Genomic DNA, 13,244 nt, shown 5'->3' with positions numbered 1-13,244 from the left:
CACATAAATGTGTTGAATCACTTTTGTGAATAACTTGCAATGGCTTCTTTTCCTGCACCGTTACCTCTCTTGGTGTCCCCAAAGATCCATCCACGGCCACTTCATATATCTCATCTATATACGTGCTGCCCTTTAGCAACATAATTTGAGAGTTCAGCGTTAGTTTTTATTTTTGCGTTGATGATACCTATCTCTATCTCACAGCTGCCTCTCTTGGCTCCTCCAATGTCACTAAATTATCAGACAACTCTCCTGATATCCAGTACTGGATGAGGTGAAATTTCCTCTAATGAAATGAGACAGTTGATGGTATTGTGGACAGGTGAGCAAGGTTGTCAGAAATAGACAATAGGTGCAGGAGTAGGCCACTCGGCCCTTCGAGCCAGCACCATCATTCATTATGATCATGGCTGATCATCCACAATCAGTATCCTGTTCCTGCCTTACCCCCATAATCCTTGATTCCATTATCTTTAAGAGCTCTATCCATCTCTTTCTTGAAAGCATCCAGAGAGTTGGCCTCCACTGCCTTCTGGAGCAGAGCATTCCATATATCCACCACTCTCTGGGTGAAGACGTTTTTTCTCAACTCTGTTCTAAATGGCCTACCCCTTATTTTTGAACCGTGTCCTCTGGTCCTGGACTCACCCATCAGCGGAAACATGCTTCCTGCCTCCACAGTGTCCAATCCCTTAATAATCTTATACGTCTCAATCAGATCCCCTCTCATCCTTCTAAACTCAAGCGTATACAAGCCCAGTTGCTCCAATCTTTCAACATATGATAGTCCCGCCATTCCGGGAATTGACCTCGTAAACCTACGCTGCAATCCCTCAATAGCAAGAATGTCCTTCCTCAACTTTGGACACCAAAACTGCACACAATACTCTAGGTGCGGTCTCACCAAGGCCCTTTACAAGAAGAACTTTACAAGATGTTGCCAGGACTCAGGGACTAAGTTATAGGGAGAGGTTGAACAAGCTAGGACTGTTTTCTTTTAGACCATAGGAGACTGGGGGGGTATCTTATAGAAGTGTATACGGTCATGACACAGAGTCATTGAATGTACTCACTTTTCTTTTCCCCAGGGTTGGGGAATTGAGGGCTAGAGGGCATCAGTTTAAGGTAAGAGGGGAAAGAACACATGGGTGCCAAGTGTAAGGAAATAAGGTTAGTGTGAATGGACATTTTGGTCGGCATGGACCAGTTTGGGCTGAAAGGCTTATCTCCGTGCTGTAAGAATATGACTAGAAAGTCTGAAGCCATAGGTTTTCGTCACTACTCCAAACTTAGTTCCCTAACTACAAACTCCATTCCTCTCCCTGACAACCGACTGAGTTTAAACAAGTCTGTTTGCAATCTTCTTGTCACATTTGACTGGTGTTCATTCATGCCATTTCTAATGGCATCTAATTCTACCTCAAATTTTGCTCATCCCAGCTGAACTGCAGAAATCCTCATTCATTACTTTAAACAAGACTGTTCCAATGCATTCCAAGTTAGTCTCACATTCTACTCTCTAAACTTGAAGTTTAAAAAATCTTAACTTGCTGCAAGTTGCATTCACAAGTGGCTCCATGTACTCACTGATCTACATCGACACGCACCTGTTTATTTCAAAGGGAATGAAATACAAAAGTATGGAGGTGTTTGTTAAAATGCAAAGCAGTTGGCAGATTCCAGCTGGAAAACTGGTTTTGGGTCTCTTACCCAAGGAAAGATTGGTATTGGGAGCAATCCAATTCAGTGAAGGGTCTTTAGATTGATACCACGTGTGGAGGAACTGTCTCTTGAGGGAGTTTAAGTAGATTGGACATATACTTATTGGAATTTAGCAGAATGAGAGATAATCTCATTGAAATGTGTTTTCCCAGGGGCCTGATAAGTTGAGCACAGAAAGCTTGTTTCCCCTAATGGGAGAGTCCAAGTCTAGAGGGCATAATCTCACAAAGCAATCACCCATGTAAGTCACAGGTGAGGAATTTCTTCACTGAGGGTAGAGAGTCTGGGGAATTCTTTAATGCAGGGATTTGCTGAGACTGCTTCATGAAGTATATTCAAGGCTAAGCGATTTTTCAATCGGTGTGGGGGGAGGGGGGAAGGCAGGTAAGTAGAATTGACAATTATCAAATCAATGATAGTCTCATTGGAGCAGAGTCAGTGGACTGAATGACTGTCTTATTTGTTTTCAAAATGCTCCATGGCCTCATCCCTCCCTATCATTGTAATCTCCTCTAAACCCACAATCCTCCAAGATACCTGGACTCCTCTGATTCTGGCATTTTATGTATTCCGTTTTTTAATTGATCCACCATTGGTGACTGTATCTTCAGTGGCTGAGGTCATGAGCCATGAAATATCCCGCATGTAACTCTTCAGTTTTCTCCTCTTAAAAACCTAATTGTTTACTTGGCCTGATGTTATTTTACTCAGTGTTATGTTGTATAATACTCCTGTAAATTGTCATGGGTGGCTCATTGCCTTAAGGGTGCTATATAAATATAAGCTGTCATTGAGGCACCTGCTTGAATCATGTGCTGGACAAAGTGTTGCTCCCAGCTGGTACTTCTGCTGGAGCAAGCTAAAGGGAGCAGATTGGCTCTAGAGTATATATAATGTTGTCAGTCACGCTGTTTATGTGGGAATTACCCAAACTTTTCTATCTAAGGATTTATAAATGACAAAAACAAGATAAATGTGCAATTTTCCTGTTCTTCTGCAGTGTAGAAGTTCATTTGATTTGTTGTTGTCACACGTAACTCAGGTTTAGTCATGCACTGCAGGCAGACCATAGCAAACAAGAACATACGGATTATAGTGTGTTTAGACAGAGTGAGGTATACGAGGTTATGGCTGCACAGCAGGTTCACAAAAGCAAGGTGAACATTTGATTTGAAATTAGAGAGGCCCATTCAGCAGTCTAGTAACAACTGAGAAGATGCTGTCTTCAACCCGTGTGTTTAGGCTTCTGTATCTTCTGCCTGATGGGAGAGGCTGGAAGAGAGTGTAACCGGGGTCGGAGGGGTCTATAGATGTTGGCTGCCTTTCTGCGGCAGTGATAAGTGTAGATAGGGCCCAAGGATGGGAGGTTGGGTTGCATGATGGTCAGGGCTGTACAGCAAAGTAAATTAAGCCATCCAAAAGATATCTCAAATGCCCTTAAAATTAATGACTAACTGTTTCTTCCCTTCACCTTGCAGGTATTCTTTCAGCGAGCAAAACCTTGAGAATGAACCTAACGACCTGTTCCTCCTGGCATTTCAAGAATCTACATTTTAGTTTCATTTTATGCAGATTGCCTTTGGTAAGGTTGAAAAACCTTGAGCAGTTCCCAAAGGGACTTTCTGTATTTTTGTGTAGGTTGCCTATTGTAGCTCATTTTTATTTAAATTACATTGAAGTAATTTGTTAATTGATTACTTTTATTTTGTCTTATTAGACTGTTTATTGAGGCGGTGTCAGCGCTCATTACTGTATAATAAATTTTGAATTATGTGCTGTGATATGAATACAGCATTTAAATGCCATTTTATTTTAACCTTTTTGGAGAAAAGTATTCAAATGAGCAGAGTTCACTGTAAAATATGGAATTTTTCTTGTTAATAGTGGTTGGCCATCACATTATATGTAAATTTTTATGGCTTGATGAAAGAACATTGTCCTAGATGTCTAATAAGCTAAACATGAATTTCAGTCCCAGGCATATAATGAACTAAAATAAATTTCAATCAGACATCTTTGCAAGTATTTTCTTTCTTAAAAACTAATTTGTGTTCATTTGAGTTGAAGAAAGGAACAACAAAAATGAACAATCAGAGCTATTTATCTGAGATAATGGGAACTGCAGATGCTGGAGATTCCAAGATAATAAAATGTGAGGCTGGATGAACACAGCAGGCCAAGCAGCATCTCAGGAGCACAAAAGCTGACGTTTCGGGCCTAGACCCTTCATCAGAGAGGGGGATGGGGGGAGGGAACTGGAATAAATAGGGAGAGAGGGGGAGGCGGACCGAAGATGGAGAGTAAAGAAGATAGGTGGGGAGGTAGGGAGGGGATAGGTCAGTCCAGGGAAGACGGACAGGTCAAGGAGGTGGGATGAGGTTAGTAGGTAGCTGGGGGTGCGGCTTGGGGTGGGAGGAAGGGATGGGTGAGAGGAAGAACCGGTTAGGGAGGCAGAGACAGGTTGGACTGGTTTTGGGATACAGTGGGTGGGGGGGAAGAGCTGGGCTGGTTGTGTGGTGCAGTGGGGGGAGGGGATGAACTGGGCTGGTTTAGGGATGCAGTGGGGGAAGGGGAGATTTTGAAACTGGTGAAGTCCACATTGATACCATATGGCTGCAGGGTTCCCAGGCGGAATATGAGTTGCTGTTCCTGCAACCTTCGGGTGGCATCATTGTGGCAGTGCAGGAGGCCCATGATGGACATGTCATCAAGAGAATGGAGGGGGAGTGGAAATGGTTTGCGACTGGGAGGTGCAGTTGTTTGTTGCGAACTGAGCGGAGGTGTTCTGCAAAGCGGTCCCCAAGCCTCCGCTTGGTTTCCCCAATGTAGAGAAAGCCGCACCGGGTACAGTGGATGCAGTATACCACATTGGCAGATGTGCAGGTGAACCTCTGCTTAATGTGGAATGTCATCTTGGGGCCTGGGATGGGGGTGAGGGAGGAGGTGTGGGGACAAGTGTAGCATTTCCTGCGGTTGCAGGGGAAGGTGCCGGGTGTGGTGGGGTTGGAGGGCAGTGTGGAGCGAACAAGGGAGTCACGGAGAGAATGGTCTCTCCGGAAAGCAGACAGGGGTGGGGATGGAAAAATGTCTTGGGTGGTGGGGTCGGATTGTAAATGGCGGAAGTGTCGGAGGATAATGCGTTGTATCCGGAGGTTGGTAGGGTGGTGTGTGAGAACGAGGGGGATCCTCTTGGGGCGGTTGTGGCGGGGGCGGGGTGTGAGGGATGTGTCGCGGGAAATGCGGGAGACGCGGTCAAGGGCGTTCTCAATCACCGTGGGGGGGAAAGTTGCGGTCCTTAAAGAACTTGGACATCTGGGATGTGCGGGAGTGGAATGTCTTATCGTGGGAGCAGATGCGGCGGAGGCGGAGGAATTGGGAATAGGGGATGGAATTTTTGCAGGAGGGTGGGTGGGAGGAGGTGTATTCTAGGTAGCTGTGGGAGTCGGTGTGCTTGAAATGGACATCAGTTACAAGCTGGTTGCCTGAGATGGAGACTGAGAGGTCCAGGAAGGTGAGGGATGTGCTGGAGATGGCCCAGGTGAACTGAAGGTTGGGGTGGAAGGTGTTGGTGAAGTGGATGAACTGTTCGAGCTCCTCTGGGGAGCAAGAGGCGGCGCCGATACAGTCATCAATGTACCGGAGGAAGAGGTGGGGTTTGGGGCCTGTGTAGGTGCGGAAGATGGACTGTTCCACGTAACCTACAAAGAGGCAGGCATAGCTGGGGCCCATGCGGGTGCCCATGGCCACCCCCTTAGTCTGTAGGAAGTGGGAGGAGTCAAAAGAGAAGTTGTTGAGTGTGAGGACGAGTTCCGCTAGGCGGATGAGAGTGTCGGTGGAGGGGGCCTGGTCGGGCCTGCGGGACAGGAAGAAGCGGAGGGCCTTGAGGCCATCTCCATGCGGAATGCAGGTGTACAGGGACTGGACGTCCATGGTGAATATGAGGTGTTGGGGGCCAGGGAATTGGAAGTCCTGGAGGAGGTGGAGGGCGTGGGTGGTGTCACGGACATAGGTGGGGAGTTCCTGGACCAAAGGGGAGAAAATGGAGTCCAGATAGGTGGTAGCTGACGTTTCGGGCCTAGACCCTTCATCAGAGAGGGGGATAGCAGAGCTATTTATCTGCTGTTCTTATCTAGTGTGAACACGTTTCTGCTGTAAAATGCCCTGCCATATCTTTCCTGTATCTCAGTGAAACAAAGGATACAAGTTTCCCTGAGTAGATTCTAAACATTTCAAAGTTTGCATTTAGTTAATACATTAGAGCTCTCTTGCACTCACTAGGATTCCTACAACAGCATGTTCAAAGTATTGTAGTACATCTTGTAGATGGTACGTACAGCTGTCAATCTGTGTGGTTGAGAAAAAGATGAAGGTGTTAAATCAGGCACCAATGGAGCAAGCTGTTTTGTTCTTGACGGTGTCGTAAAACACAACATACAGCACAGAAACAGGGCCTTTGTCCCACTGTTTCTGCACTGATCATGATACCTTTCTAACCTAATCCTATTTGCCTGCATGTGATCTGTATGCTGTATTCCCAGCCTGTTCATCTATCCATTAAACATTGCTATTGAGCTTTTTGAATCTGTCATGGTATATTGTAGCATGATGTGTGCGAAGCTAGAGCGTAGACCCACAAAGTAGAACCTTCCCAAAGATTGGGACAGGGATAACAATGAAGTGGGAAAGCATTGAGAGATCTGGTGGTCCCAAGCCTCTGGTCTTAATGCCTGCATCAACTTGTCAGATCGAGTGGCATGCAACATTCAATAGACAAATAGTGTGGACAAATTCCTTGTAATTACTAATATCCATATGGACGAAAGGTATGTGGGACTTTGGGAGTGTGCGTCTCAGAATCCCCACAGTGCAGAAACAGGCCATTTGGCCCAACAAGTCCACACTGACCTCCAAACAGCATTCCACCCAAACCTATCCCACTATCCTATATCCTTGTGACCCTGCATTTCCTGTAGCTAATCCACTTAATTTATACATCCCTGGACACTGGACAAATTAACGTGGCCAATCTATCTAACCTGGACTGCGGAAGGAAACCGGAGCACCTGGTGACACGGGGAGAATGTGCAAACTCCATACAGACGGTCGCCCGAGCGTGGAATTGAACCGTGGGTCCCTGGCACTGTGAAGCTGCAGTGCTAACCGCTGAGCCACTGTGCTGCCTCATGACTGCTGTCATCTGGAATTAATTTCTGATCATCTTTTGTAGTTGGACAGCATTTGTTCATTTTTTTTTGTTTTGTTCCCAATAAAACTTACACTATTTGCCCTCTTTATTTGTTGTTTAAATCTGATTTTTCTTTATGGACATGTTTTTTGCAACAAGCACCGTGAATGTCAAGGAACAGTGGGAATCAAAATGTCTGCCAGGAATGAAAATGTCTGAGATAACAAGGTGTAGAGCTGGATGAACACAACAGGCCAAGCAGCATCAGAGGAGCAGGAAGGCTGATGTTTCGGGCCTAGACCCTTCTTCAGAAGTGATGGTGTTTTGTGCGTTCAGTTTGGACATTAAATTGTTTTCCTTGGAAAATACGCAGTAGAACATAGAAAAGTACAGCACGGTACAGGCCCTTCAGCCCACGATGTGCCGTGGAATATTCCTAATCCAAAAATAAAATAACCTAACCTTTATTCCCCTCAATTCACTGCTGTCCATGTGCATGTCCAGCACCCGCTTAAATGTCACGAATGTCTCCGCTTCCACGGCTACCAGTGGCAAACTATTCCATGCGCTCACAACTCTCTGGGTGAGGAACCTCCCTCTGACGTCTCCTCCTAACACCTTAAAACTATGACCCCTTGTGGCAGTCAATCCTGCCCTGGGGAAAAGTCTCTGGCTATCGACTCTATCCATGCCTCTCATTACCTTGTACACCTCGATCAGGTCACCCCTCTTCCTCCTTCTCTCCAGAGAGAAAAGTCCAAGGTCAGTCAACCTCTCCTTTTAAGACAAGCCCTCCAGTCCAGGCAGCATCCTGGTAAACCTCCTTTGCACCCTCTCCAAAGCCTCCACATCTTTCCTGTAATAGGGCGACCAGAACTGGACACGATATTCCAAGTAGTATCAGAGATAATGGGAACTGCAGATGCTGGAGAATTCCAAGATAATAAAACGTGAGGCTGGATGAACAATGCAGGCCAAGCAGCATCTCAGGAGCACAAAAGCTGACGTTTCGGGCCTAGACCCTTCATCAGAGAGGGGGATGGGGAGAGGGAACTGGAATAAATAGGGAGAGAGGGGGAGGTGGACCGAAGATGGAGAGTAAAGAAGATAGGTGGAGAGAGTATAGGTGGGGAGGTAGGGAGGGGATAGGTCAGTCCAGGGAAGACGGACAGGTCAAGGAGGTGGGATGAGGTTAGTAGGTAGATGGGGGTGGGAGGAAGGGATGGGTGAGAGGAAGAACCGGTTAGGGAGGCAGAGACAGGTTGGACTGGTTTTGGGATGCAGTGGGTGGGGGGGAAGAGCTGGGCTGGTTGTGTGGTGCAGTGGGGGGAGGGGACGAACTGGGCTGGTTTAGGGATGCAGTAGGGGAAGGGGAGATTTTGAAACTGGTGAAGTCCACATTGATACCATTAGGCTGCAGGGTTCCCAGGCGGAATAGGAGTTGCTGTTCCTGCAACCTTCGGGTGGCATCATTGTGGCAGTGCAGGAGGCCCATGATGGACATGTCATCTAGAGAATGGGAGGGGGACTGGAAATGGTTCGCGACTGGGAGGTGCAGTTGTTTGTTGCGAACTGAGCGGAGGTGTTCTGCAAAGCGGAGGCTTGGGGACCGCTTTGCAGAACACCTCCGCTCAGTTCGCAACAAACAACTGCACCTCCCAGTTGCGAACCATTTCCACTCCCCCTCCCATTCTCTAGATGACATGTCCATCATGGGCCTCCTGCACTGCCACAATGATGCCACCCGAAGGTTGCAGGAACAGCAACTCATATTTCGCCTGGGAACCCTGCAGCCTAATGGTATCAATGTGGACTTCACCAGTTTCAAAATCTCCCCTTCCCCTACTGCATCCCTAAACCAGCCCAGTTCGTCCCCTCCCCCCACTGCACCACACAACCAGCCCAACTCTTCCCCCCCCACCCACTGCATCCCAAAACCAGTCCAACCTGTCTCTGCCTCCCTAACCGGTTCTTCCTCTCACCTATCCCTTCCTCGCACCCCCATCTACCTACTAACCTCATCCCACCTCCTTGACCTGTCTGTCTTCCCTGGACTGACCTATCCCCTCCCTACCTCCCCACCTATACTCTCTCCACCTATCTTCTTTACTCTCCATCTTCGGTCCGCCTCCCCCTCTCTCCCTATTTATTCCAGTTCCCTCTCCCCATCCCCCTCTCTGATGAAGGGTCTAGGCCCGAAACGTCAGCTTTTGTGCTCCTGAGATGCTGCTTGGCCTGCTGTGTTCATCCAGCCTCACATTTTATTATCACGATATTCCAAGTGTGGTCTCACCAGGGTTTTGTAGCGCTGCAGCATAACCTCGCAGCTCTTAAACTCGATCCCCCTGTTAATGAAAGCCAAAACACCGTATGCTTTCTTAACAACCTTATCCATCTGGATGGCAACTTTGAGGAGCTATGCACTTGAACACCAAGATCCCACTGTTCCTCCACACTGCCGAGAATCCTGCCTTTAATCCTATATTCAGCATTTAAGTTCGACCTTCCAAAATGCATCACTTCGCATTTATCCAGGTTGAACTCCATCTGCCATTTCTCAGCCCAGCTCTGCATACTGTCAATGTCTCGCTGAAGCCTGCAATAGCCCTCGATACTATCAACGGCACCTCCAACCTTTGTTTCATCAGCAAACATACTAACCCACCCCACAACCTCCTCATCCAAGTCATTTATAAAAACTACAAAGAGCAGAGGCCCAAGAACAGAGCCCTGCGGGACCCCACTCAGCACTGACCTCCAGGCAGAATACTTACCATCTACAACTGCTCTCTGCCTCCTGTCAGACAACCAATTCTGTATCCAGACAGCCAAATCACCCTGTATCCTATACCTCCTGACTTTATGGATGAGCCTGCTGGGGGGAACCTTATCAAATGCCTTGCTGAAGTCCATGTACACCACATCCACTGCTCGACCCTCGTCAACCTGTCTTGTGACTTCCTCAAAGAACTCAATAAGATTTGTAAAGCATGACTTGCCCCTCACAAAGCCATGCTGACTCCCTTTAATCACGCTATGCTTTTCCAAATAGTCATAAATCCTATCCCTCAGAATTCTTTCCAAAACCTTGCTGAGCTTGGGAGATATCTATTTTATTACCTCAGTGATTTGGCTGAATTGAATAGCAACCAACCATTTTGAGTTGAATAAAAGTTTATTATCAAATGCTAGCTTCAGAGGTTTGAAAAATGTGACATTGCATTCTGGTTTTCTCAGCCTTATTATTGCTCAGGCAGATTAGATCCAATTGAAGCTAGTACAGTACAATCACAATAAAGTCTCTCCCTAGTGGTGGGTCTGTAGTTTCTTAGATGGATAGATTTTTTAGTTGAAATAAAGGTTTTTTTAAGAATTCTTGGTCAATGGTGAGGCTCCTTGTTTAACTTCCATTTGTTCAAAAATTCATCTTGGTTGAGTTGCATTCTGTCTCTGCTGTACAGCTTCTTGCTGATGTTAAAAGCAAAGCGTAGCCATCTCATTGTGACTTTTATCCGCAAATCAAAAGTCCATTTTCAAATAATCTTAGTTGGTAGCTGAAGTGTACATCCTGAGTGGTGGTTTTCACAGCCTGAGAGTTTGGGATAGCGAGTGTCTTGGTATCTCAATGCCCCATTTAAATTTGAAATTACCTCTGGAAATGATTCTCAGTCAACATTTGTTTAGGAGGTCCCTATTCCTCCTTGAGATGCGAATGTTTGTTTCATTTCAGAGATCAGATGATTCTCATCTTTTTAAACCTTTCTGTGGTTAGTTTTAAAATATAAAAGTTGGTTTGAAGATCAGAATGTATTGGAATGTTAATTATTTGCCATTTAGGATGATCTAGATATCTAGATAGCTGGTCAGAAACTGTAGGGGGGGGGGGACAAAATGTAGACCCATAGTTTTGTCATTTTGTGCCTCATCAGTAATGTGCTCACCTCTGAGACAGAGACTGTAGAGTTAAGTCCCTACCTCAGAAATTTGCGTTCTACATATAGCTTAATATTCTGTCATGCTGAAAGGGTGTTATAAAATTGAAGGTTCTGTCTTTTGGATGAAGTTAAGTGAGGCCCCTGTTTACCCTCAGCTGCATGTCAAAAACTCTGTGGCACTATATTGATGAAAAGTAGGGGAGCTTTCTTGGCATTATCTCAAACATACAGACTACAATTCTTCAAAGTATCTCACCAGCACAAGAACGGTTAGGGTTACATGAGCAACAGTTGCCTCAGAGGTGGCACCCACATCGTGTGAATGAATAAAGGGAAATCCTGAAACAGTACCTGGCAAATGGTTCCCCCGCCGATCTTGTCAGTGAAGCCTTGCTGTGCATAAGCTGTCTGCCATGATTCCTACGCTTGAAAAGTTGCTTGTTACCCAAACGTGCTTTACAATTATGAGGTTGTGAAAGAGTATAGAAATGTAAATCTCTTCTGTTTAGGCATACGAGAGGTACACTGGCATCCAAACACCCTCCCCCAAAAAAATTTCAAATAGTAATTAACTCTTTCACCTTAACTTCCCAGCAAGATATTTTTAATGCAGGGGCTGTGGGAATCCAAAATTCTCTGCCCGAGTTGGTGGGCGAGGATCAGACCCTGAACTATTTTTAAAAAGTACCTGGATCTGCAACTCAAATTCTTTAAGCTGCAGTGCAATTGGCTGTGTGCAGTAAAATGGAATTAGAAAGGGCACCTGGGTATGTTTGGATTGGCATGAACAAGATGGACTGAATGGCCCCCTTCTGTGCTGTATCATTTCTAGGTTTCAATGGTTCCAGGATGGGTACAGACAGAGCCGGCCACACAAGTATTACTCCACTCTCCAAACCTTCTCTTCCTCTGCAACATTTCCTCCCATGCCATGAATGAAGGTTTCTGAATGTGCTGGCTTAACTTTGGTGTGAAAACTGTTCACCACTAGAATTCACTAAAGCTCCCTTTTGTTAATGATGTCTTGCCACCTTCAAACCACCAGAAATGAAAAAGGTCACATGGTGCCACAGTCACCTATTCAAAGGTCAGCCCCACCCTGGCTTCACAATTCCCAAGGTTCCAACACGAACCCCTTCCCCACGTTCAAATTCCAGAGTTGTGAGCTGTTTCCCTGCCCTTGTATTGGTTTTTCGTGAAGGTTCATGTGGAGCATTGGCGCCAACACAGAGAGCCAAGCTGAATCTCGATTTTATTGCACAGATGCTCTGTAATTCAATGTCTAATAATGTCTACTAATGCTGACTGCCCTGTTCTCTGTTTCAGACTCTAAGCGCTTTGCTTTCTTATTTAATTTCTTTCTGCCCCTCATTCATTCTTTGGCCATGGTTTCAGTTCAGGTCTGCCTCCACTGTGGGGGAGGGAGGAATGGTCCAACAGCAGCACTTTTCAAAACTCATGACCTTGACCATTTCATAGGACAAAGGAAGCCTGATACATGGGAACGCCATGCTCTGCAAATTCCCCTCCAAGCCCCATTCCATCCAGACCTGGACATATAACCTTCTCTATCACTGAATCAAAATCCAGGCAAGCCCTTCCAAGCAGTACTTGTTGATTACCTCCTCTCCACGGACTACAGTGGCTCACCAGTATCTTCTAAATGTCAACTAGCGATAGGCAATAAATATTTGTTCACCCAGAAATGCTCCTCTCATGGGATCATAGAATCCCTGCAGTGTGGAAGCAGGCCATTTGGCCCATGATTTCCACATTGCCCCTCTTGAATATCTCTTTCAGACCCGCCTGCCTACTGTATCCCTATTATTTCCATTGGCTAAGCCACCTGACCTGCACACTATGAACAATTTAGCACAGCCAATCCACATAACCTGTACATCTTTAGACTGTGGGAGGAAACCCATGCAGGCACAGGGAGAATGTGCAAACTCCACACAGACAGTTGCCCAAAGGTGGGCTTGAACCCAGGTCCCTTGCACTGTGAGGCAGCAACGCTAACCACTGAGCCACTGTGTAGCCCTAGAAAAATTATCCTATGGATTAGTTTTTAAAAGTCTGCCCTGGCTGGAAAACTCTGATTTGAATCTTGAACTGAAGTATTTTCTTCCAGTACCACTGAAAGGAATCCTAATGTATTTATTAAAGGAGCTCAAATGACAAAGGGAAGGTGACCCAATCGTTCGCAATGAATGAATAAAAATTTTAAATATAGATTTTTTGATCATTGGACAATGCTGATGAAGACTGAAAGACTATCAAATTACAAGGTCCTGATAATCTTCAGCCCCAAATTCTACAGGAAGCAGCGCCAGAAATGTTGGCACCATTAGTGACTGTCTTCCAAGGTTCTATAGATTCTGGAGGAGTTCCAATTTAGGTGG

General features: G+C 45.9%; 1 protein-coding gene across 7 annotated transcripts in view; it reads left to right on the top strand.

Moving 5' to 3' along the window:
* The window catches only part of xpot (exportin, tRNA (nuclear export receptor for tRNAs)), a 55,994-nt gene extending 52,261 nt beyond the window's left edge, over nt 1–3,733 (top strand). For all 7 annotated transcript variants that reach the window (XM_059652543.1, XM_059652544.1, XM_059652539.1 and 4 more), the window contains one exon: nt 3,201–3,733. In XM_059652543.1, coding sequence (XP_059508526.1) covers nt 3,201–3,227 — 27 coding nt within the window. In that variant the 3' untranslated portion in view covers nt 3,228–3,733. The remainder of the gene's footprint in view (nt 1–3,200) is intronic.
* Nucleotides 3,734–13,244: the final 9,511 nt, after the last annotated feature.

Source organism: Stegostoma tigrinum, chromosome 18, assembly GCF_030684315.1.
Source record: "Stegostoma tigrinum isolate sSteTig4 chromosome 18, sSteTig4.hap1, whole genome shotgun sequence".
Taxonomy (NCBI): Eukaryota; Metazoa; Chordata; class Chondrichthyes; order Orectolobiformes; family Stegostomatidae; genus Stegostoma; species Stegostoma tigrinum.
The sequence above is the reverse complement of the archived record's forward strand: the minus strand, read 5'-3'. Positions and strand labels throughout refer to the sequence as shown.